Here is a 26,844-nt window from a genome sequence, read left to right as displayed (position 1 = left end):
TTTCAGTATTTAATAGTTATGTATCTTGATTTATTAAATTAGTAAGCAGATACAATAACAAAGTATTACAAGCAAACATTCTGTAATATGTAATGCATACTGAAATGAGAGATGAAGCAAAGCAACGGGTCCCTTAGAAATGTGATTAGAAGAATAGGTAATTGACTAACCCCTATATCATTAGAAGTGAAAAGAATCATGGCGAAAAAGAAGAAGAAATAAAAAAAGAATATGGACGTGAGAGAGGCTGTATCAGGAGTTAGAGTGAGTAGCACTATATCTTGTGAAGTAGAGCAGAGAACATGAGCTGGGTGTTGGCAAGCCAACAGATTGCTAATTTACTGTTACTCATTAGAGATATTTTCTGAGGTGCCCCATAAAGATTTTCCCTTCAATATATTTTTGAAATCCCATACAGTTTTTATTTGTTATTCGGACAAATTCATGTTACATCATAGATATTCTCTGTTGACGTCATTATTTCAAGAGTTCAGAAAAATCTCAGATATCATACTTTTATATTTACAGTTAGATGTATTTAATCATATAATGCCACTTAGCAAAACCCATACATTATACATATGTAAGGCAGAATATATTGTGGAAAGTTGTTTCTTAATGGAAATAGGTGCTTATGTAGCTCCACACAGATTACCTGTTCTAAAACTCAGTTGGGCTCACAGAATAAAATATGCATGTCTTTCATTGCACGAAGTGTGCAAATGTACGCTTGCTTCCAGTCGAATGCAACATCACATGCTTTACACACAACATTTTACTCTGGGACTTTAAAGGCACTTTGTTATTAAAATAGTATTATTGTGCTTCCTTGCAACACATTCTCATGATTGCTCGATTAATAACATTTCCAGTCGTTTTTGGTGAAAGTATACATTTTTTCTTGATTAAGAAGCATTTTCCTTTTGATTGCCATTGATAGACCATTTGTATTGATGTGTCTTAAAATGAAAAAAGCAAGATAACACTTATCACAGAACGCAGCGCATAAGGCTGCACAATGTCCTGCTGTATAATTTAATTATCTGTCCTGCGCAGTTAGTTCCTCCGGTGCTGTAGAAATCCAGTGTTCCTCTCCATGCTACAGCCTAGGATAAAACTGTTCCCAAAGCACTTATTGCAGAGCAGAATGTCTCATAAATGGGATTTTTGTACACCCGCAGTCTGTCAACCACAGATATTTACCAGCCCTCAGATAATAGTATGGGGGAAGCAGACGGGGATCCACTTCATTGTGGGTGAAAGAAAGCTTTGTGTACAGAGGGTTCAATTTATGCATTGTTTTTTCTAATATAGTACAGGTGTAGAGGCTGTTCAGAGAGGCTGTACATCAAAATAGCGAAGGAAGACCACGTTCAGGTCTAGTATGTGCAACTACTGTAATAGAGGCATATGCATACCTAGCCTGACTTGTGTGTGGATTACAAAAGCTAAATACTTTGTCATCAGCCTTTAACTGAATGAACTGTTATACTTTTGTAGTTACGACTCACAATATTCTAGTTAGGTAGGTATCCAGAAAACATAATTGATCACCCAAGCCTGTATCCATGCAGCTTCTGGGGGACTGACAGACTGACAACCCTTACCCAAGATAAAAGACAGAAAAGGGTTGGAGGCCAGCCTATCACATGAGCACACTGGTTGTAAGAATGTGTGTTCTGGTATGAAAAAGTAGTAGTTTGAATATTGTTTAAAGTGATGTTATCGGCATCCTTTACTGTACCTGAGATCTGCTCAGGAAGGACTAGATATGCTCTTTGCCTGTATAAAATGCCTACTTCCTCATTCTGGAAGGAACGAGGTACACAAAGTGCCTGAGATGTGTAGTAAGAACTTCACACTTCCAATATACTGTGCTACCATTTGGTCTGAAGTCTGCTTCTTAGACATTCTCCACATGCATGCTTCTTGTGGCACCCCAGTTTTGTTGTCAAACAATTAGTCTAGGAAAATCTGGATGACTGTCTGATAAAAGCTACCAGTTCACAAAAAGGGACACACATGCAAACAGCAATGTATGTCATACCAGCAAGTTCTGCAGCTAAACCTTCACAAATCTATGCTACACCATGGAAGTTATATCTTATTGGAGGCAATATTAGACAAAGCACAAAGAAGAGTGTTTCCTTTGGATGAGAATCTCATTGGATTTCATACAAGTTAGAATTAAACATGTACATTTCACCCGAAAAATATGGTTACAAGAATGTTTTAGTAAATCAGATATCCCCTGTGAGACAAATGATACAAATTTACTGAAGCTTTCCAGATTTTATCCACACACTCAAAAATGCCAGTAGCAGTCATCACTTTTGAAAATACTGTTTTGAAAGAATTAGGTAAAATAGGACAAGTGAGATATTATATATAACTCCAGAATGAAGCTCTCCATTGCCTTGTAAAAGCAGACAATGATATTATCATTGATCCAGTCAATAAGGAAGGTGCTGTTGTGATCCAAGACAGATAACATTTTCAAATTTCAACTGGAACCCATTAGACAACTGAGCAGTACAGAACATTATTGAAAATCAATTAAGATCCAACAAAGGAAATCCAAGCAGAGATTAAGTCCCTGATTGATTGTTTAAACAATTAAGGCTGGTTATCTAGAAGAGAAGTGGTTTCCTTATTTAACGAGAACCAGAGAACACCAGGATTATACATTTCACAAAATATTAGTAAGGGTTCTTTTTGCCACCTGTAAGACCGATTACTTCTGGTTTCTATTCAGTATTGAAACCCTTTGTCAGATATATAGATTTTTTTAAAATCATTTGTATCAGAAATACCATGATATGTCAAAGACACTACAAATAGAACATTTTGGATCTAATGATTAAGAGGACATTTTGGTTACAACGGATGTGAAAAGCCTCTATACCAATGTACCTCAAGACACCAGATTGGAGATATTAGAATGGGTTTTGGAAAGTAGACCCCCTCCTCACCTAGATGCAGACACATTTATTTTGAGGTTAGTTGTGTTATGTTGGAAAAATGTTTCTTCAAGTTCAACCATGAATTTTATATCTAGACGAAAGGAACTGTGATGGGTTGTCCATTCACATGAGAACTAACTTTTCATTTTATGGCTGAATTTGAAGAAGGGTGGATAAACAGCAACCACCCATTTAAAGAGGACAATTTGGAAACATTTTGTCTACTATATATTGCTGATTTAGAAAGGAAACAAAGACAGCTTTCTGAAATTTCGTGCTTGGATTAACACCAGGACAGCTGACATAAATATTCCATAAACCATAGTAAAGTAGAAATCAACTTTCTTGACTTGACGGTTGGACACCAAGATGGTAGAATATTCACAACTCTTTACAATAAACAAAAGGACAAAAATTATTTTTGAGACTATACCAGTTTTCACCAACGCAGCCTCAGAGACAAGTTGCCTTACAGTCGGTTCTAGAGACTGAGGGAAAAGTGCTCTAAAACAAATATTTCTTTAATATGTAGGCTTTACTTAAGAAACTACTCCTCAGGGACAAGCCATGAAAACATAATTTGGTATGTGTAACATCACACAACAACCATTCTAATCTTATTAAACAAATTGTGAAAAAGAACTGGCATGAAGTGAAGAAACTAAATCCATCATTGATAGCTCCAGTATTTGCACTGAAGCGCAGTAGAAATATCAATGAAATAGCGGTCTAGAATTGCCCTGCCACTGTTAGTGTCAATATATGTATGGCATTTTTTCCCTCGAAAATCAAGGGTGCAGAAATAACCTAGAGTCAAATCAAGATCTAAAACGCAGAACTAACAAACTGTAAAAACAAAACAAGTGTTATATATAATGTCTATGTAATAAAGCATATGTAGTACAAACATCTCCAAAAGTGAAATACAAATCATCTAATAAAAGTCACGCATCAGAGAAACATTTTGGAGGTTATTGAATGTAATCATTCTAACTCACACATCTTATGGCTTGATTACTTTAAAAAAATGTTCGATGGTTTTACACCTGTGTGCTGAAATATTTTTTTCATTTATAAACTCACATAAAGATGGGAGGCAAGGATCATAACATGGCACATTAACCAATTGGACTACATTTGCCATGATACTGAAAGAGACTATGTGATCAGGATTGCTTAACAGGATGGCGTGATGATGTGCCACACAGGCCCTAAAAGAATCAAGACTAGCACAACCTTATGACAGAATGTGGATGAGATAAAGTTGATTGAATGTGAAAGCAGAGCAAGGCTCCTTGAATGACAGAACTATACAAATACCAACTAAGCAAGTGCTCCTCCCATCTCACAAGTAGAAAGGGGTTAACAGCAAGGTAATATTCCAGAGGAAGATCTCATTGAACATTTTGTTCCCCAGAGTTAGATCGCAACCTGTTGGCTTGACAGGGGAGTACTTTGTGGTACCCTTTCCACAAGTAATTAATGAAAGCAGGGCTATATAATTGGATACCATACAATAGCCCCTGTGTGGGACTTCATTAAATTAAGTTTTGTATGAGTTGATACATTGAGATTAGTGTACATCAAAGAGAGTGAGTATGTACACGAAATAGTTGGATAGCAATTGAATTCATTTAAACCTGAAGACTTTGACAAATATTTGTATTTTTGCCTTTCCTTATACAAATGTTGTTTTGACCCTTAAGATAATCCATGATTATTGGTAATTGAGGGTACCTGATGTTGGGAATAGTTTAAGCTCCAACCTTCACTGTCCTTGATATGGTCAATCCCCATATTTGGAACCAACTCCTTGTAAACAGTCACAATCCATCAGTTCATCAAATCTCTTGACTGGCTTCCAGTGTCAAAGGGAAAACAGCTGAAATGACTGCATCATTTGTTTGATAAGAGCCAAGGACACTGTCTTGTGGTGGTGCAAAATAATCAATCTTCTGTAAGGTGTTCCTTTTCTACTAGAATTTCTGGTATAGATAGTAGTCACTGATCCATCCTTCTCTGATTGGGTAGCCCCTCTAGGAGATCTCTCAGTCCAAGGTCTATGATCAAATCAGGAGTCTCTACATTGAAGCGGAGTGGTTGTTGCGAGCCACTCACCAGAACTCCAAGTAGTTCTGATGTAGCGCCGATAATCCCCAAATTCCAAAGAGAACTGACAGGGCAACAGTGAAGGACACACTGCAACCCTAGGAGTTTCCAAGGGGAAGGAGGGTTGGGATGAGAGAGAAAGTGAGAAATACCAGGACTTCTGCGTATTCAGATTTCTCTACTCCAGGCACTGTTGGGCTCAAGGATATCTGGATTCTGCTTCTGGATTCAGGATACTGGCAATCATGTTTATTCAGATACAAGGGTCTTGTCTCAGATGTCCCTTTAAAGAAGCCACACTTTAAAACGGGAAAAACTAAACAGAGCTTTGGCATTAACTAACGTCCGGTCTACATACCAATAATTCACACTAGAAACATTCCCCAGCGTGCTTCAAGATTTATCCAGAAATTATCATGAACTCAAATTATCATGTACAAGGATTTCCACTGAGAGAAAATAACTGGGTTAATCACAACAAAACTACTTCTGATTCCTCAGTAGTTCAGGAGTTCAAGATTAATATGCAGATAGTTCTAAATTGTCTCAAAAGTCTTTAGAACACCAACATCAGATTCTGATTGAGAAAACATGGATTGAAAACCAACTATGAGGGCAAGATCAAGGAAGGCGCAGCTATTACAAAAAATAAAACTTTTCCCTAATGTCTTTTTATTCACGCGATTGATCTGAATATTATTGCTGGCTTTAGATAAATTAGATTTATCAGCACTGGCCAAGATCCCAAATTAAACAGAAAAAGTAGCGTTCTCTTATTTGGGATGACTCGTGTATTTTTGCCAGCGCAGGAAAGCATGATGCAAGAGATGAATTGCAAGCTGCCCGCCTTTTAGGGGTACTGTGGTAACTGCGAAGCACACCGGAAATACTAGGTCAGAACTCAGGAAGCGCATTGCTGCAAGGAGAGGCCTGTCATTGTGACGGTGTAGATGCCACTGTGAAGAGAGGACTGCCACTGCAAAAGGAAGGCTTCCGAAGACTGGAGACAGGTAAGCATCGCTTCCAAATTAAACGAGGCTAAACAGTATTTAGTCTGACATGCCAGCTTTTGTATCGTCTCGAACCAGGTGCAAGGAAACACATGGGGAAATCAGAGGAACTCGTTAGTCATTATTGTAATTGTACGTTTCTCAACTGGTCTTTTCTCCATTAGGAGGACCAAGTGTTCAGAAGTTATCTTGACAACAAGCATCAGTCTAGATCTGCTTTAAACATTGCAATTATGTTAATAAATGAGTTGCCAAGTTACACATGGTTTCAGAGGCATAACATGATTCAAACTGGTACTGTGCTGAAAAGAAAATAACATCCCTGATATCACCCATTGGGGGGAATAAAGCATGACTAAGGCATGACTCGCCCTGCTCACAGCTGGGGCCATGACAGTGGCCCAGCCAGTTGTCTACAATGAAGGTTGTTAAAACCGCACAAGATGCTCCCATGCAATTGGAATTTGCTCAGATTAGAGTCAGTTCTTTCATATGAACCTGGCATCCTTAAATTTGCCAGCATAGCTCAGAAGATCAGACACTATGGGCATCTAATTCTTCCCAGGTGATGTATTGACATTTTGAATGAGGCTAAAATAACTTAAACAGCTTCTTATGCCTTCAGATAGAGGTGGTTTTACGTGTGGTTACAGCAACAGGGTAATAATCCTTTCTTCAAGTAAGAATTGATTCTAGCTTACTTATTACACAATGCAAAAAACTAAATTGCAATTCTCTTCACCTAAAGTGCACTTTGCGATTATAACAGGTTAAAGAAAAGAGCCCAATCCAACGTCCTTATTTCAAATTCCTGCAATTAAAGACTTAAAAGGTTTACAGTAAGTCTTACCTTCCATCAAGGCACAATCACCACCTTGAAAACTTAATTGGATTCTTTGAAAGTTAGTGACCTCCATTTGAACTTATTCACAAGGCTTTGTTGTAGCATCTGTTATGGATTACAGCCTATATAGTTACTGTTACCTCAGCTCAGAGTGTTAGTGAGATTCAAGCCCTTTCACCAGGAGGACTTCATGCAATTTTCCATTCTGTATGATAGTCATGAATACCCATCTATGTTTCCTTCCAAAAGCAGTTTTGGCTTTTCATGGTAACCAGACCATCACTATTCCAGTTTTTTAGCAACACAACTACACCCGGTGAACATTGTTTACATTCACTGAACATCAAGAGAGTTTTACACTTTCATCTACGTAAAATGCAAACATGACATGCATTTAACCAAATGTTAGTCAACCATGGTGCGTTTGCACAGAACTAGCCTTCCCAAAACAGTTACTTGCTGTGTTGTCTCTTGTATATATCTCTGTTATCAAATGGCTAGTAAACCTCTCCCTGAGAAACCCATCTCTCATTCAAATAGAGGAAACATAGCTATTATGACCTGACTTGGAATCATTATTTTACAGCTATCTTTAGGGAGCCACTTGGAAATTCGTCCACACTTTCACAAGACACTATTGTCTTGATTCTGATTCAAGAGCTGACATTACTGTAGATAAAGCTACTCTGAAAATCTTTGCAGTGGACTCCATTTAGAGTTTATCCTAGTCATTTTAGATAACATAGGTTTTCTTTATACCTTACGTCCAAGAATCACCTGGGAAACAGTGGTTTTGATTGGTACTCTATTCTAATGTTTATGGCTATCAATAATGATCCAATGATGCAGAAGAAATGGTTAATTACTTGTGGTGTTGGTTCAGTTTCATAGGTATCTTCATTGAAGTCATACATGCCCTCCTGCATCTCCCTCTTTATTTCTTGGTCACACTGGATAAAAACATGAAGAGATTACTCTGTTTTTATCTCTACATTTCATACAAAAAGAACAGACTTTGGCGCTGGTAGTAAAAGACACCGTGGGAGTTGGAAGTCCCTGGATTCTTAAAGGAGCAGGGTACATTTAATTCTTGTAGTGTAAAGCCTTTATGGATGCTCTTTTCCTTAGACATGCTAGGCAGCAGTTTGTATTGCAGGTGCTCAAATGTTGTTTTGTTTTAAAAAGGGTTTTCTGTACTATAAATAACCATTTCTAATAGGACCATGAGTAGGTTTTCAGGGACTGTATCTACATACTTGTTTCCAGGCAATGTAGGTTAAAAGGCATGCACTTCCTCAAATAGAAATGTGTACGCCCACAAACTATTGATCACCCGAAAGTCAGGGAAAAGTGAATAACCCACATGGATGATGATCCGTGGTTGAAGAGGTGCTTTTGGAGCTCTGCTACCCAGAAATGAGTGCCTCGGCGCCCCACCTGGAGCCACCGGCTCAAACTAAGCACTGAGTCTCATACTATAGTTGCTGTGTTTTGCAATGGCCCTGCTGCAAACACTGTTATATACCATTATCATAAGAACATGTATTTTTTCAGTGAAACTTTGTACAGTTTTGACACTTTGTTGTAAAATGTTAGGTTTTCTGTATTGCTCTTGTTGTAGACAATAAGGGAAGTCAGTGTTTCATGTAGCTACTTGATTCTCAGTAAAAAATCTAAAATCACTGGGAGACAATATCATTTAGCATTTAAGAAAACAATCTTTTGAAGAGGAAGAAAATATGGGAGCGCTGCAGATACAGCAGACCAAAATGTAACGCTTTGCTGCCACAGTGATGGGGTAGGCAGGAGAGCCTCAATGGGGGCTGTTGGTGATATGGCGGTCCAGGCATTGCAGTGCCCTACAGCAACCCAAATCCTGGAGGCTATTGAAACTGCATTTTCAGTGCTAGAGACCAAAATGGGCTCTATCTTACAGGATGTTAACTTGCTGTGCCTGGACCTGTGCAAAGTGGTGGAAAGACCATTGGCCACTGAGAGGGACGTAACAGCCTTGCAGGATGTAGTCCAGACCTTAAAGGGGACATCTAGCTCACTTACAGAGCTTACCAGAAAGTTGGAGGAGACAGTCAAAGATGCTGAGCGGCATTCATGCCACTGTTTATAACCTTCACTTTGTGGGTTTCCTTGAGGGGGTGAAGGGGATAACCTCTGAATTAATTCTGGATCTCTGGCTCAAACAGACCATAGACCTGGATGCACTATCAGAAGCCTTTGTGGTAGGGAGGGCTGATAAGTCTCTGGCCCTAAGACTTCCGCCTGGGGCACTACTATGAACATTGAAAGCAAAGCTCCTTAACTACAGAGACAGGGGCACTATCCTATGAGTGGTGCACGAGTCCGGAGACTCTGCCATACACATATTCCCAGACTATAGGCAGCATGTCCAGCGCCTCAGACAGTATTTCACTGCTGTCCAACAGAAACTGAAGCCCATGGAACTGCCATACATGCTCCTATTCCCCACTTTCTTTATGGCTAAGCGGTTACAGTTCTATGTAGGGCATGGGGCTCTGCATATAAGGGTGGTCATGGTGAGGGGACCTGGGGAAATGGGGAGGAGATAGTCTGTGGGAGAAAGCTGGAGCAGATTTGGAGAACACCCGACGGGCTAGGAGAATGGCCACAATTAATATGATCACCTGGAATATACGGGGTCTGAATACATTTCTGAAGCGACACAGGGTGCAATCATTCCTGATGAGAGAGGGAGTCCGCATAGCATTCCTTCAAGAGACTCAGCCCTTGGATAAAGGGGTACTGAAGCTAGGAATAAAGTGGAAGGAACAATTGTACTCCTCCGCCTTCTCCAGCTATGCGAGGGGAATCTCAATCCGGATTGCACCCAGTGTACCATTCCAGATGTGCTACTTTAAGGCCAACATTAAGGGCCGATATATTCTGCTTTATGGCACCCTCTGTGATTTAGTATGCGTCCCCCAAACTTATACGCCCCCAACATAGATGACAAAGAGTTCTTTGTTGCGATAAGGGAGAAATTGACTCCGTACATAGATATGCCACTTATATGGGTGGGAAACTTTAACTAAATTTTGGATTGCGTAGCACACAGACAACGATGCCAACCTCAACCACTTACTGAATACAAAACCCAACATGACATCCCAGCCCTGGAAATCGTGATGAATCTTCACTGTGCGGATGTTTGGATGGCGTCCCACCCCAACATCGGGGTGTTGTCATGTCCCTACCTGGCTAGATTTCTCTCCAGCTCTGCCCCACACTTCCTGGAGTTTAGTATGGAGAGACTGCAACCTCATGTTCCCTTGTGGAGGCTTAATCCTGAAAGCCCTCCAGGGTGAAACCTATAAATCAGAGACCAAAATAGCACTGATGGACTTTTTCTAAAACAGTTGTGCGACTGCAAACACAAGGGGAGCAGAATGGAAGGTCCTCAATGTGATCCTGCAGGGGGGAATCCCTCAGTAGAACGTGTGGTACATACCTGTAGCTGGAAAGGGAGCTATTGGACTGCTAACAGCATCTGGCCAGAATGCAGGTAGACAGATCGGTGGCGGCTGTGGAGCATGACCACCAAACCCAGACTCTGTGGCTTAAAGAATAGATTAGATTGCTTCATGAGGTGTGAATCCCGACAAAATTGATGCAGAGGTAGACATGACGGGAGGATTATTTGCCTGGCTCCTCAAATGGCAATGACTACCACCTGTGATACTAGTCCTGACCTGACCTGCCCAGCTTTTGAGAGAGTAGCCACCCAGACAGGAAAGAATAAGCTGTTAAGGCAGCACCTAAGGGAGCTATATAGACAAAATGCACCATAACTGCTGTCCCACGTTTCAGGCTATCTAGACCTATTGACCCTCCCAGACTATCAGGGGAACAATATGAGAGATTGGTAGCAGAGTTTGTTACTGGCGAGCTAGTACAGGCAGTCAAGGTGTTCACAAGCTGGGCTCCTGTGGATTGCTGACATTTTGACTAAACATACTCTAGTAGGTTAATCTGTAAACTATTAGACATCCTACGAAGGATAGGTAGTTGGGAGAGCTCCCAGCCTCCACGAGAGAAGACACAATTATTATGCTCCCAAAAACAGGCACATGTCCCAGGGACCAGAGTTCCTTTGGCCCACTTTCAATGATAAATGTAGAGACCAAAATACTTTTCAAGGTCTTAGCCACACTCCTTTGTGGTTGTGGTGGGGAGGACCAGTGTGGCTTTATGCCAGGCAAGGATGCTCACATGAACATCAGGCAACTGTTGCATGTTATGCACACTGCCCAGGGAGACGGCACGCTAGGGGCAGTTATAGCACTGGATTTTAAAAAGGTATTTGATACCTTTAACTGGGACTATCTCTAGACAGTATTCCATGAGATAGGATTTGGACCACAGTTCCTACAGTGTACTAAGCTACTATACACTCTCCCTATGGGAGGATACCTATGGGAGGGATTGTCTCAGAGGGCATAGACATCATCCGAGGGATGAGGCAAAGTTTCCCATTGTCCCCACTTCTGTTTGCCCTGGCCATGGACCCCCTTGTGGTGTATCTAAGGGATGTGTTGCAGGACTGGGGAATTCAGGTGGGGCACACCACACATATTGTGTCAATGTACGCAGAGGTGTAACTCGGGTAGCCTGAATGGTCGATACCAGTACTATTACAGGTGCTGGAAAAGTTTGGTGTGGCCTCAGTTCTCTGGGTCAACAAAAACAAGACTGTGGTGTTTCCAGTGTGGGGGTTGAAGGACAGTGTAATGAGTGGAGCTGCGAGATCCAGAGCTTAAATGGGAAGGGCAGGTGTTCTGATACTAGGGTATCCAAGTAGTTCACAAGCCTGCCGAGCAATATAACCTTAATATGAGTAGGGTGGTGGAGAGACTCTGAAACCCGGTCAGGTTCTGAAACATGCTGCCGGTATTGGTTATGGGCAGGTTGGATTTGAGCAAAATGGTGATTTTGCCGAGATGTCTACATGCTCTCCAAAACTCAATCTGCACCATACCAAGGATGGTATTTCAAGAATTAAACACCCTCTTGATTTCATTAGTCTGGGTGGGAAAATGGAACAGGGTAAAACTGGAGACCCTAAAGTTGGACAAGGTTAAAGGTGGCATAGGTCTCCCTGACCTGCTATTGTATTACCTGGCAGGATTTCCGCAGTATACAGTACAGTGGTGTGATGAAGAACAGAAGATGGAAAAACAATTGCTGGTGGGGGAAATTGACCTCTTCCAGAGTATGAGTGTGTGATGCTATCGCATTTATTCTATGCTGGGATATATATATATATTTTTTAAGTTATCTATTTTGTTCCCAAAAATTTAGTAAATAATTGCCTTAGTGGCCACCGTATAGACATTTATATAAAATTGTTTGGATCTTTGTCATTTTAAGGCAATTTTCTGTTCTTCCTGACATGGGTCGGATACATAAAAGGTTAGTGGGTGTAAGAGTTCTCTGCATCACAGTTACTAGTTTAAGTGTTGAAAAGCACTCTTCAATGGCAAATAGGGTGACCAGATTGTGAAAACCAAAAACCGGGACATTTGGCAAACTTAAAAGAAGGACTACAATTTGAAATTGACCGAGGGACACAGAATGGGTCAAATGGCATCTATTGTCAACATAAAAATATAGACAACGAGGCACTAAGGGTCTAAATTAAATGCAAATTTTAAGGTCAACCGTACATATGTGTTAAGAAAACTGCTTTCTGATAAGAACTGCTAACTCGTCCTGCTCTGTAAAACATAAAAAAATGAGCCTCCACAGAAACCGGAATATGTGTTAATTTTTCCGAAATCTGCTGAGACAACTGGTGAAAACCCGGGACTGCCCTGGCAAATCCGGGACGCCTGGTCACTCTAATGGAAATCCAATTAGATACCATCAGAGCAGTTTTACAAAAATTGATAGCAGGAATGTCCCACATTTACCCTGTCAAACATGACCTTTTCTTACCTGCTGTGCCGTCACATTTCTTGTTAGAGATTTCCCCACTATTTTGTGAATGATTTACTCTTCGCATGCTTGTCTGCTTCAGAGCCTTCTATTTCTCCTGCTGCTGACAATGCTTTGAAGGGACATTAAGGCTGTGGCAGGATCCATGAGTGCTAGTGAAAATTGTGGTGTTTTCAAACAACCATCCGTTTGCACACATCTTAAGCAACAAAGCGCACCAACAGTACGTCATGCGTCTCTCTTGTTGATGTCACTAACAATGACTGTAATCATGTTGAAAGATGGAGACAAGGAAGAGACAAGAAGAGACAAGGAAGAAACAAGCACAACAGTCTCCTCCCCACAGACTCTGCAAACAATTTACAGTCCTTCTCTCTTATGAGTTAACTGTTTTCTTCATAGTGCTTTGTTGTTAATTTTACCTCTGAAAGCCTATCTTCCCACTCATATTGTGCTTTAATTATGTTGCCTTAGAATAACATAAACATGTATGAAAACAACATTAATACTTCTTGCCCCCAGACTACAGTACATTAGACCATGACATTCTTCTGGCATGGCCTTATGGCCATGGAATGGATCCAGTCACTTCTCAAACATAGCCTAGAAGTGTGAATTGGGTATCTGGTGTAGTCTACTTGGAAAATTTCTTGGGTCTTCAGTATCTACATAAGTCCACATGGGGTAGCCTTTTAAGCAGTCTCTGGTTGCCTTTCTCATTGGCACCATTGAAAGCATATAATTCCTCTTGTCTCTGCAAAACAGGCCATTGCCCTAGGTGAACACCTCAACACAATTTCACCCCATATTTCACTGTTTGAAATAGTCTCCTCCGCATGATTGTAGCTGGGGCCGAGACCCCGATTTTGGGAGTGGTAAAGTTCAGTTTACTTCATTGCAACGCAAACTCAGGCATGGCTCTATTGAAGTCTTTGAAAGTTAGCAACCAGTAAGAGGGCTGAGCTCTCATTCCTCCTCAAGTCACCTCATTCACAGAATTCAGCATCGTCAATCTGCAGTTCTTCCTTTTTAGGTTTCGCCTGCACAGTGCACGCTTGGAAAGTCTTTTGTTAATAAAAAACAATCTTAAAAGGGGCTTAGAATCCGCCCCTTGCTTACCTGAACTCACCATTAGTTTTGTTCACCTTTGCTCTTATTTATGTGCTTCTCAATGGCCAGCACATTGTCTGCTTTCAATTCCTGCTCTGTTTTTGCTGTCCATGCCGATGCTGGAGCTTGGACCAAGTACTTCTGGAGGACACTAGCTACTGGCCAGTGTCCTTCCACTGGCTACTTCACTCTGCAAGTAATGAATGAACACGCCATCTGCATTTCCGCCCTCCTCCCACACTCCGCTGTGTTTTTACTTCAAAACATCCCCGTATTTACATCCTGTCTTGTCCCCATCCTTCATCCACACTCCTTCTTAGTGTTCTTTTTTTTTTTTTTTTCTTGTTTTAATTTTCTTTGTGTGGGGCCCCATCGTCATTCTGAAATTAGTCACAGTTTTTCAGGTTTCGCCTGTATGGCATACTTGCGTGCTGCCCTTGCAAAATCTTTTGTTAATTATCCTTGTCCTCCTGCGGCTCAAACTGTCCTGTGCCTGTGTAAGCAGCTCCTATGCATTCGGGTACTTGTGGTACCCTCCCAATGCCACACTCTGCAGCTGGAATGTGAGCCCCGTGCTTGGACTTGGTTTTCTCTTCTGTGAAATGCTGTCTGTGTTGCCTAAAACAGTTGGTGCTCCTGTGCATCTTCTCCTTCAAGCTTCAACTGCCTCTCAGGCCCAAGGACAGAGGACGCACTGCAACGCCCTGAAACCTTGGAGACCAAAGGGCAGTGCTGTGTGGAGATTCCCCTGGAGGACCAAAGACCCCGGACATAAGGGAACGGCCCGATAAGGAGAGGGGGTGCACAGAAGAATTCAAAGTATTTTAACTCACATGGTGCGCTTTTCCCTCCACCCGCATATTGCTGTCTCCATCATGCTCCTGTCTTACAACCCTTGTGTTGCTCTCTTCCACTTGCCCTCGCCCATTCCCTGTTACTTTGAATTTTTAAATATATATTTTTTGGATGGCCAGGTAGCAAACTGCTAATGGCCCTCCACCAACGCAGTAATGCGCACTTGCAATTTCTTGTTAAAAATATGTTACACAGCAGTGCGAGCTGCTGTGGCTTAAGGTACAAAAAAACAACAAAAAAGCCCTATGACGTGATCAACACTGACTGCTCATAGCACTTTTTTTATTTACACTTTAAGCCATGTTGTACAGTAGCTCGCGCTGCTATGTACCATGCCTAACTAATCATTGCTAAAACCAATAGAATTTGCAGTAGGGACATGTATTGACTTTGCCAATGCTTATTGCCATAAACAGAAAATGTTAAAAAATAAAATCTTCCAGGTCACTAAAAAACAGTATTTTTCATTATTGTCCTTTTTTTATTCTTTCTTCATTTCTAGTTTGAACAAGAAAACCAGCGACTTGTCGGGGAAATGACCAGCCTTTTCGATGAAGTGAGGTAAAGAGATACCTTTGGTCTGTTTGGTCCTTTTGTGGTTTCTGTATTTAATTAGTTCATTTTTTTACCATGTGTTCCCTTAAGACGAAATCGCATTTAACAAAAAATATGTAATTTTGAAATATGGGGTTGTGTAAGACATGTAAAATGAAGTTTCATGCAATAGTATGATGTCTTAACACTTCTGGAAATTAAAATCATGAGATGCTTTTAAGTGAATAAACCAGTTTGTATTGTATTTGGAACCCAAACATTATAACCATCCTTCATTCCATCTTTACAGTCCTGTATTCTTTTTCAGGTTTCTGAGATCCTGTAAAAAGATAGGGACAGCGAAACAAAGGAAGGTGTGGCATTGTTTTCACTGACCATCCCTGCACGTCTGCTGCATGAAAATAAATGCAGGGGTGCCGCACGTACATCTGCACATAAATTAAAGTGGAAATCATACTTGTCTTTGATGGTGGCTTCCCATTGTTGTCCTTCAGGAACGTTTCTTTGCTTAGAATTTCGAATCTTGGAAAAATGTCCTATGGAAATATTGTTTAATTTTTAGGATGCATTTCTCTTCTGTCTCCCATCAGAATGCTAGACTCACAACACCATTAATACGCTAGTTGATAATCCAAAGTATGTGTTTAATGTTTAAATTACCAAGCACAAACACAACTCATTCAGGGTAGGACACTTCAGATCAATTTGTTGGACAAAATAGTCTAAGGAGTTTTATTGCTAAAGAAACAATGACCAAGGTAGGGCTCAAATGGAAAACTCAGTTCCGCAGTAAAATACTCTTGTTGTTTTTTTTAAGTTTTGCATACCACAGTGCAGTGTTTACAATGCCGTGGGCTTTCAATCTGCTCACAGCTGCCATTGGTTGTTTTTATTGTCCTTCTCATTTGCTATCTTTCCATTGCATAACTCCTGTAAGCTTCCCTTCCTTTCTTGTATTAGCCTCTTCCTGCAGCATGGATCAAATACACGTGTTCTCGTCATCTTTTTTGACACGCACTATTTTTGGGTCAAACTTTGCTTTATGCTTTTCAGCGGTGGCTGCCACAAATCTCAAGGGGAGGGGCAGGTCGGGAGTTGTATGGAGGTTAAATAAAATAATAAGTAAAAAAAAAAAATTACACCTCCGATGCTGCCTCGCTCCTCTTCTTTTCGGGTGTCCCAGCAGTCCCTGGGGCAGCAGCACAGGTTTTCCCATGGAATACTGGCACTGCTCTCATGCTATCCCTAGCATGAGGGCAGCGTCAGGATTGGTCGGAGCGGCTTGGTCTGCCACTCACAGTGCACTGGGGGTCTGTGCAGTTTCTCCAACCCAGTTGTGCAACATAGCCAGATTGAAGAGACCAAAGTGCGCATGTCAGTTTGGCCAGCCTCGGCCGACGGGCCAAACTGGCATGCACACTGCAGCCGAAAAATAAAACAATAGTAAAATACTGTTTTATTTTCCAGCTGCTTGCTCAGCCATTGGGGTGACGCACCTTTGCCATTGCAAAGGAGCCGCTGCTGTGCTTTTTATTATTTACATTTGCTTATATTACTTTATTGGATGAAGCAATTTTTCATCAACATTTCCACTGGATTATTCCTGGACATGCAGTGTGCTTTCCTGTTTAAGGCTATTTGCAGACCCCTAGTTGGAATTGCCTATGTTTTATGTGGTTTTGAGGATATTTGTTGCACACTTGCCCCTTCTCACACTTTGTGCTCTCAAGTACAGCACAGACTCACCCCTTTGGTCCAGGAATTTCTGCTTGCTCTCTTACCCACCATACGAAGTCATCAAGAGCTGCACATCCCTACCTGCATAATCCACAGCCTTGGAAATCTTTCTTCCCAGTGTCTTGCTCACGCCCGTGACCCCTCGCTTACCACACCATGGCACCAAGCTCCTTCCCACATTTAGCCTACTCCAGTATGCTTGTGGGTGCTCGTGAAAAAAGAGTTGCACTGAAGGAAATATTCCCCTGTGTGACTGCAAGAGTGTGTACCACATTTGTCCATTTCCCACCCACAGTTCCTTGTTTCAGTCCCTAATTCTTCCCAAGCAGCCTAGCACACCCATTCAGCAGAACTCGCAAGTTGCTTTAGCTCCGCATTGTATGCATCAAAAGCTACGTGACCTCCTATTCCACAAGCAGTAGAGGAAGCCTTTGGTTTTCTTTCCAAGAAAAAAAGCAGTTCAGAGAGCAGGCAGCTGTCATGTAGCAAGCACACAGCTGTTATTGTCCAAATGTGGCAGACTTTCATTTTTTTGTTTTAAATGTTGAGTGTATCTGCAGTCTTGATGATGTACGTCACCCTCCTGTTGTTGCTGTTTGTACCCCCTCTGTTGCTTGCTCCACTCACTCTCTCCCTCCCACGGTTGTTACTTGCCCTCCTGTCATTGTTTGCTACCCCTCCCCCATGGTTGCTTGCCTCCCCTTCCACTTCCCTTCCCTCATTAAGGCTTCTGTCCCACTCAGACGTACCCTGGCCCCTTCCCCACCCCGTTGTTGCTTGCCCCGTCCCCCTACCCCTTGCTTGCTCATTCTCCCTTCCCACGCTAAAAACAAACATTGTGATGCAGCCCACACAACTTTTTCTTTAGCTATATTTGATAGAAGCTTGGCTGCTGTACAGCATGGTTGAATTGTTTTTTTAATGCGCTATGACACCTCCAGGGATTATTTTTTCTTTTTGTTTGTACTTTCAGCCATGCTGTACAGCAGCCCAAGTGCTGTAGAAAATGATTAAAAAATAATTGACAAAAAACAATAGATCTCGCATACATGAGACCTACAGGCTTTGCAAATGCTTGTTTTACATGATGCAGACATAAATAAAAAGGATAAATTTGGATCAGCTGCAAAATCGACACTTTCGATAAAGTGCAAAAACGCAACCACAGCCGTCCACTATCACTTCAGTATCTCTCGCATTCCACATGCCCATATGGAAATACCTGAAACTGCAGAGGAATACAATCTCCTTAAAGTGACAACAAATATCACTACTAATGTTTCACTTCCATCAAATTGAGCACTGGTGTATTTTTTTGGTTTCAGTAGTGTTTCTGCACAACAAAAAGAATGCCACTCTACTTCTTAACTCTGACTCGTACCACATAGTCTGTCTTCCCTTTTTTAAGAAAAAAGAAAGTCTGGATCTACCACCCCCCTGTCCTCATCTAGGCTGCACTCCGCACACATGCTAGCTAATTTTTGAACCCCTTAACCCAATCTCTGTGCTTACAAGAACCAAAGGCAAAGATAGAGTTAGACTAGTGGATGGATTGTATGAAGGAGGGAGATCTAGAGCATGCCAAGAAAAAAGACTTCTCTGAACAAAGTAATGCAGCCAGCCCCCTTTCTGCCATATTCATGGAAACAGGGCAAAGGATCCTGATAGATCAAATTAAGGCAGCATTCAGACCAGAATGAAGGTCTAACCAAATAGATTCTTCAGTAAGCCTTGACCAGTTAGAAATGTGTGCCCAACACATGATGCTTGCAGAAACTGTTTATAGTTGCCTGTGTAGCCCCCTTTGCTTACGTTGTGCTTAACATCCAGAGAAGATGTTGTGGCTCTGCGTCCTTGCCCATGTACAACCTTAAAATGAGTGATTTACTACATGACCAAATGAGCTATAGATTCCCTTTAAATCTGCTTTTAGGGCTAAGAAACTATCTGACAGAGATACATCTACTCATAAGGCGTATGGTCTGCGCAGCTTCAGATACAGGATATAGAAACAATGATTTGAAAAGATCAAAATGGTATAAAAATCTGAAATGACTTACGGTATGACTGAAGGAATGCATCGACATTAACCACCTTATCTCTGCACATGGAGCTCTTAAAAAGCATGTAAAATGTGCAAGATTTTGCAGCAGGTCTGTGTTCTCCAAGCACCGGCATTCTAGAGAAAAGAGGGCATGAAAAAGTAATTCTTCTTCCAAAATGATGTGCTGCTTTGTAGCCACTTTTAGAAATATTTTCAAAAGAGATCTCCCCTTCTTTAGTCTGTATGGTTGTGGTCTTCCTTAGGGAATGATGTTTGGATAAATGCTTTGACCTGCAGTGGTTTGTCAGCTGGCAAATTCTGATGCGCTTAAGGATGCCAGTTTTTATATGATGATGCAAACAAAGCAGAATATTGCACCTCTTGAGCCCCATCATACTTGATGAACAACACGCATCTGAGTCTCTGAAGTCGATGAAACCAGATAGCTCAGTAATGGCAGCCAAGCCCAATTGGATGTTAAGACATCTCTGAAGTTCTTTTAGAACTACACTTAAGCTTTCAGATAGATGAAGCACCTGTATGTCTCTTTTCAGGATTTCAACACTGACCTTCCTACATTTAAGCAGTTTATACTGTTGGATTGCTATTGGCATCACATTTGCATCTTGCTCTGTCATAACAAGATAGAGGGAAGTTGAAGGCCACTGCAGCAGAGTGATGGTGGCAACCATGGTGCTGTACCCTGGGGTGCTCGTTCTGAGCATTTACAAAACCGAGGAGATTGTGTGGCATGTACAAAATAGCATGCTTGGGTGTTCAGACCAGCTTATAGTTCAATGTGTGACAGGTCCTGCTAAGGAACCTCTTCCAGTAAGGCATGCTTCATTTTTTTGCATCCACACTTTTTTTGCACTTATTACTAGTCTTAATTCAGGTATTTGAGTGTAGAAAATTGCAGTGCTGAAAAGGAAGAAGGTTCTTTTTTGAAACAACAGTTGTCCACTATTGATATCTTTAAAAAAATTAACTGGCAATTGTCCCTACTCCCCCTATTACGGGTTCTAAATTGCCGCCTTATGATCTTATAAGATACAATGTAAGCTTTGGTGTCCTCCGGAGGTCATTGGCTGCCTGTCAGACCCAAACAAGGAGGTGGCTATGCTCCACTCAATGCTTCATTAAGCGTGTGCATTCTTGTATTGCTGTTTTAACCTTTGTATCTGGAGTTGCCAACCTGGGGACATAAAATTATTCAAGCATGTGACACCGGAGAACTGTAGTTGCAACTACCTACTATTTCTTATTTGCTGTGTCTCCTTTCTATCATATATATTTTTTAAATGTATGTTTGTTGTCCCTAAATAAAAGATTTGTATTGCCTAGATAGTGCTTGAAGTGCACCAGTTCAAATTAGTGATACAATTGCTTCATTACAAAGCCCATTTGGCTTCAAATACGTATTCTGGTATTAAGCCTCAAACTGAGGTTAACTGAAATTTCATTGCTCTCAGTTAGCATTATATTTTTTTTAGACCACGCATGCATAATCAGAGACGTCAGTAGTACGTGTGTATGTAAATGTAATCTTTAACCTGAATATCTCACATGAACCATACTTTTAAGTTGGAAATGTAAGGGCAGTCTTAAATATTATTTTTTTCTTAATTTTTGTTTTATGCAGGCAAATAGAAGGAAAAGTGGTAGAAATTTCCAGACTTCAAGAGATCTTCACAGAGAAAGTCTTGCAACAGGTAAGGTAGCATTTTTAAGGTTTAAATATCTAAACGAGCAGCTATTGGTAGATTCCCATTTCTTTGCGCAGCCAGCGATTCAGAAATACTCTGAGTTGAAGCAGTTGTCAGGATTTTCAGAAGTAAAAAGAACAAGTGATGGGCGGAATGCTGAACAGTGTCACACATTCACCCCCAGTACAGAGATCTGGGCCTAAATCCATCGTTTCTTTGCCACCCATGCCTGGCAGCTCGGGCTGGACTGTTCCCATGAGGAACAGGGTCAAGACTGATTTGCATATGGCTGGGTCCAAAATGGGGTGGCATGGTGAGCAAAAGAACGATGGATTAAACCCAGATCTGTGACTGGGGGTGAGTGTTTGCATTGTTCAGCACTCCGTCCATCATCTTTTTGTGATGCTAAGGATTTTCAGAAGTTACAGTGCTGAACAGAATGTGTGTGTTATCGTGGTGTGGTGTTAGCCTTTTTATTTCTTTCTCTGTTCTGCCAGTAAAGCTATTTCAGCTTGATTGTGGATTTTGCTATGTTTGGCTTATATTACCCTTTGGGGTTTAAAGGTAGATGATCAGCCTATGCACCGCAACATAAACATTTCTCTGGTCCTAGAAGCTCATTTTGCTTGATATGTGAGACTCCGTCTCACCCCCAGTGAAGAAGTGGCACGGGTAGAACATGAGCAAATTGCAAAACAACAACCTAAGTCTTAATTGTGAGAATGAAACCTGTGCCTTACTGCAACATTGAATGTTAGTTATCATTGTGTGATTCACCTGGAGCAGGCACACTTCCAGTGGCATCGTTTCTACTCGCTTATCTTTGAGATAGTTCAGACTGTCAGTTAATATTTTCTATACTTATATCAGAAAAAGTGAAAAACGTAAATATTTCATAAATGCTTCCATGGGTAATTCTTAAATGAGAGAATGAGGCAGACATGATACCTTACAGATGAAGTTTTAGCAGAAACATGCCATTGACATGGCAGTACCAAATACATTAATTAGTGAAAGTTGACTCCGCACCAGCAGAGTAGTGCAGTCATCCTCAGAGGATGGAGTCAGGTAGTAAGTTAGTGGAGTCGTAAGGTGGTGGGCCAAGGTCAAAGGCACATGCCAGTTAAACCAGCAAATTGTCTAACGGTTAAAATGCATGGTTTTGCTCTCGAGCACTATAAAGAGGAAACAATAGCAGCTCCAAATACAAAGACTGATTATTTGCACTAGAATCCCACAGAATATATAAAATCGTAGAGTTGTGAGAGATAGCTGTAGGTATTCAAAAGCCACTAGAGATCCATGTGCCAGTCCTATGACTCACATCTCACCATGGGTGCAATGTTAGTGCCCTCTTTTTCCTTTTGAGCTAAGCCATACTTTTCACCTTAGAAATGTGGACTGTAGCCTCCTCGATGGCTTCCCACTAGATCTGATACAAGAGGCAAGGTTATACAAAATAGACTTTAAACTAGAGATTCTGGCATAATCTCCTTGTTAATATGGCCATTGACACTCTAGCTCCTTGTTTTGGGAAGATAGCAAAGCAACTGAATGCTGAGCTCCAATGCTCTGGATCCAGTCTGGGTGTAGGCAGTTGCTTCTGGCCCCTGATCCTTTACTGAAAAATTATCCTGTTTTTATTATTTTTTTCTGAGATGTTATGTTGCCACAGTTTTTAGAACCCCATACTGCAAGTGTTCTATGGGGCTTCTTGATAACTCATGGATTGACTGTTCTTGTTCAAACATGCTTTTGTAAAGTTCCATGTTCAGTTGTGTCTTACGGTGGAGTGGTTGTTCTTCAGTTTTAACATAACATGAGGTTAATCCAAAGACAAACTATAACCACTTGTAGTATACAGCACACGGCTTCTTGGCACTAAAAATGCTGGGATATACCTATGGACAGCCTTCTGAAGGTGCAGTGTCATTCTGTGGGAAATGGTCAGAATGTTGAAGAGGATATGCCCCGTCGCTAGTGGAGTTGAACAAGTTTGTGGAAAATGTGAATGATCAAATTTAAAGATATTTCTCAAAGTCCTTTTCACAATCTGCTGGATTCTTTCCTCTAGTTAATCTAGGAGAAGAGCTTGCACATATTCGCATAGTGCACCCACATTGTAATGTTAGCTTATGTCAGAGTCGCTTGATGTGTGTCCAGGTAACATTTATTGAATTGAATTGAAATTGCACCTTTATATAGCGCTTACTACCTCTGAAGAGGCATTGAAGCCCTTTACGACAAGTAGCATGCTACGCAGGAGCCCAAAGTTAGTGATCTCTGCATTGGTTATTGGGGTTAGTGTTGCATGCTAAAGGAAATCATTCCATGCATTTAGTTATTTTTGGATACATTAGTTATTTAGGTGTGATCATTAGAGAGGGCTATGTGAGGAGAACGTTTGGTGGATTTAATACATATTGTTATGGTTTCCAAATAAACAGACCTTAAAACTGACACATATGAGATTTGGAGTAGCTTATACACAGAAGAGGCATATAGAACAGAAGCAGAGATGAATTCAAAATAAATAAAGGAGGGATAAAGCAATTCAAGATCATTTTTTCCATTCAGGATTTTTTGGGGAACACACCTGGTGGAGATGTTTTGCGACTGCATGCAATTTGTGGATGTAAACCTGTGGAAATGAACAGTTTTAAATTCTGCTCTAACAGAATGTTTTTTTTAAAAGATGTGGCTGTTGGAAAGTGCCCTTTTTGCAGAGTTAGCCCCAAAACGTTGCCCCTAATCTCCTGTTTTTGACTCTGCTGCATTTTGTTTTTGCTGGCTATAGGACCTCTGGGCACTTTACCACTGCTGACCAGTGCTAAAGTGCAAGTGCTTTGTGTTTAAATTGTATGGGTGATTGGTCTATCCATGATTGATTTACTAGTAAGTCCCTAGTACAATGCCCTCAAGGTGCCCAAAGCCTGTAAACCAAATGCTACGAATGAGCCTGCAGCACTAATTGTGCCACCCACATGAGTAGTCCTTCAAACAAGTCTCAAGCCTGCCATTGCAGTGTCTGTGAGTGCAGTTTTGAACTGCCATTTCGACTTGGAAAGTGCATCTACTTGCCAGGCCCAAATATTCCCTTTTACTACATGTAAATCATCCCTAAAGAAAGCCCAAGGCATCCCCAGAGGCAGGGTGCCGTGTATTTAAAAGGTAGGGCATGTACTGGTATGCTTTACATGTCCTGATAATGAAATACTGCTACATTTGTTTTTCTCTGATGCAAAGCCTATCTTTCTGGTAGGGTAACATGGGTATTGTCTTGAAATATATTTTAAGTGTAATTTCCCTTTAGGAGCAGGTAGAAATGTGGATTTTTTTTCGGTCTCTGAACTCACAATTTCAAAATACATCTTTTGGTGAAGTTGGTTTTTAAACTGTGAGTTTGAAAATGCCACTTTTAGAAAGTGTCTCTGCCTGTGTGCTGAATACACGTCTGGGTCAGGTTGACAGTTGGGCTGTTTGTGCATTCACTTTAGACAGTCATACAAAGGGAGCTGAGGTGTGCCCTGCACTTCCTGATGGGTCTTCCTAAGCTAGAGTGGTGGGAAGAGCTGACACTTTCACCTGAACGGGGCTGTGCCTGTCCTCACACAAAGCAGTCTCCAACGCCCTGGAGTGTGTCTGGGGCCAGGGCAGGAAAATGCAGGGTCTTGTCCACTATAAAGACTTCTCTTTGAGGTTTCACCACCAAGTGAGCAATGGTCTCTATGAAAGTTCACTTTCAGTTAGTGAGGTGAGGAAATCTCTTTAAGTCAGGGGACACTAAGATGTCAGTCACCTCATACAAGTGGGCTGAAATAAGGATAGTGATCAATTTAGGAGGAAAGCTGCACTTTATAGGATTTGACATTTGATTTGAGTGTGATTTTGAAAATGCATGTTGTAATGATTCAGTCAGCCGCATTTTTATTGCAGTCCCTTGAATATGTCATGAGTATCAGCCTTAAGTCATTAGTTCTTATCATGGTACGTATGCTGGCACTTAGGGTGAACCATAGTTGGAGAGATGACTGTCAGAAAATCAAAGTCCATTTCTTGAACCCTGAAGAAGATAAAGACAAACCCATTGGTGGTCAAAAATGGATAATCCAGGGTATGTTGTCTGGTTGCCTACTTCACAGGATATTCGTAGCTTGGATAAACTGTCTTGGTAGGAGGGATGGCACCTGATCATTCATCTTTATTGCTCCCTGTATTCTCCGCTGTCATTGCTTTTAAATGCAAAGTATTCAGAATCTGCCCTATGAAGTAGGCTCCTGAGTCATTCGTGTATGTAGGTATCCACTTATATCATGACCATACAAAACTTTGAGACGGCTATGTAAGAAGGGCATCCGATCCCTTTGTTCACAAGTCCTGTTTTGGATCTCTCTTCCCTTACCAATGGCTCCCCAAATAGCTCTTCCAAGAAGGTGATGCTTTCCTGGATTTTCTGTTACTTTACTAACCTCCAGACACTCACCCCTATCTGCACATCATTGAGCACTCTACAGCACTTGCGAACCACATGGGAAACAACCATGGTGAGGGCATTTAACGACTTTGAGTGACATAGGACATTGGAATACAACTGATCAAAAAGGGAGGCAAGTGAAAAGAGGGTTCACTCAGCTTCCATATATGATATCGCACAAATCAAAAAAGGGGGAAGTGAACCCCACTAATCTTGGTATCAGAGTCTCTCTAGAACAGTTTTGAGAACCCTCAGCCACCATTTGTCACCAGTGGTGTACATTATCTCTACTGGTTTGATACAGTGGATAGTTTCATCATCGGGTCTCGTTATCTGGGTACTGGATTCCCCATTTGAGAGACACCTCTACCAGGGGGAAATGGTCTGGGTGAGGGTACTGGTAGGATCTGTGAAAAAATGATAAAATTACCTCCTACACCTTCATGTGTAAATTTAATGCAAGACAGGGTAGGGTTAAGGTTAAAAACAAAAAGATGTAATTCTGACATATTATCAATCCTTATCATCAAATGGTATCGACTGGTCTACATGTTTCGACCATAGAAGGCTCTGTGGGTCAGTTGGCAATCATCAGGACCTTTTCAATCAGGTCCCCACCATAGTGGGTGGGTAGGTACTCGAGTAAGGGCATTAACTCACAAGTCTTTGTAACATGCCTAAGTTTTGTCTATAACCTCCGGGAAAGTTTCTAAATGACTCTCAGGGTACAGGTGAGGTGGGCAGACTAATCTCGACTTGATAATCAGTGGCTGTTTTGTCTGCACACCTACGTTTCCTACTGTCATTCATACTGATTTGATTTGTGCAACATTAGAATACCATCACAAACTGTCCAAGATTGCGTATTAAAAAATATCCAATCCAATGTATTTCATAGGTCATATCTAATCCCTCATACACTCCATCATATGTTTCCAGGGCTGACTGATGTCTGTACAAGATATTGCGCCTCCCTAGTGGATTTGTCCCACATGTTATGGACATGCCTTACCCTGAGCCCATTCTGGAGGACATTAATAGTTGATACTGAACGGACCACAGAAAGGTCCAATGTCTGTACTGCAGCTAATTGTCTGTTAGACCTCTTCCTTAGACCTAAAAATTAAAAAAAACAACCACTTGATTCATTGACTAGCATCAATATTAGCTAAACCAGCAATTATAATGACATGGAAATCGGCTCTGGAGTAGGGGAATCATGTGATGGATGCAGAAAAGCGAGTGTTACCCTGTGATGGAAAGAAAAGGGGTCTGCAGTAAAAAAAAATTTTTTTTAAAAAAATAGAAATATGTTGGGATACACTGTTTTATGATTTTACTAAACAATTCAAAAGAGCATGACTCATCACCTCAACCTAATGGACCAATACAGACATGCCCCTGACCTGCTTAATTTACTTGAAGATTTGTGTCTGCTCCTATTCACGAATCATGGCGTGAACAATC

At 41.1% G+C, this 26,844-nt stretch overlaps 1 protein-coding gene across 2 annotated transcripts in view; it reads left to right on the top strand.

Moving 5' to 3' along the window:
* The window catches only part of STX18 (syntaxin 18), a 463,093-nt gene that overhangs the window by 297,941 nt on the left and 138,308 nt on the right, over positions 1–26,844 (top strand). For both annotated transcript variants that reach the window (XM_069231086.1, XM_069231085.1), the window contains exons 8-9: positions 15,364–15,422; positions 20,840–20,909. In XM_069231086.1, coding sequence (XP_069087187.1) covers positions 15,364–15,422; positions 20,840–20,909 — 129 coding nt within the window. The remainder of the gene's footprint in view (positions 1–15,363; positions 15,423–20,839; positions 20,910–26,844) is intronic.

This window comes from Pleurodeles waltl, chromosome 4_2 (genome assembly GCF_031143425.1).
Source record: "Pleurodeles waltl isolate 20211129_DDA chromosome 4_2, aPleWal1.hap1.20221129, whole genome shotgun sequence".
NCBI lineage: Eukaryota > Metazoa > Chordata > Amphibia > Caudata > Salamandridae > Pleurodeles > Pleurodeles waltl.
The sequence above is the reverse complement of the archived record's forward strand: the minus strand, read 5'-3'. Positions and strand labels throughout refer to the sequence as shown.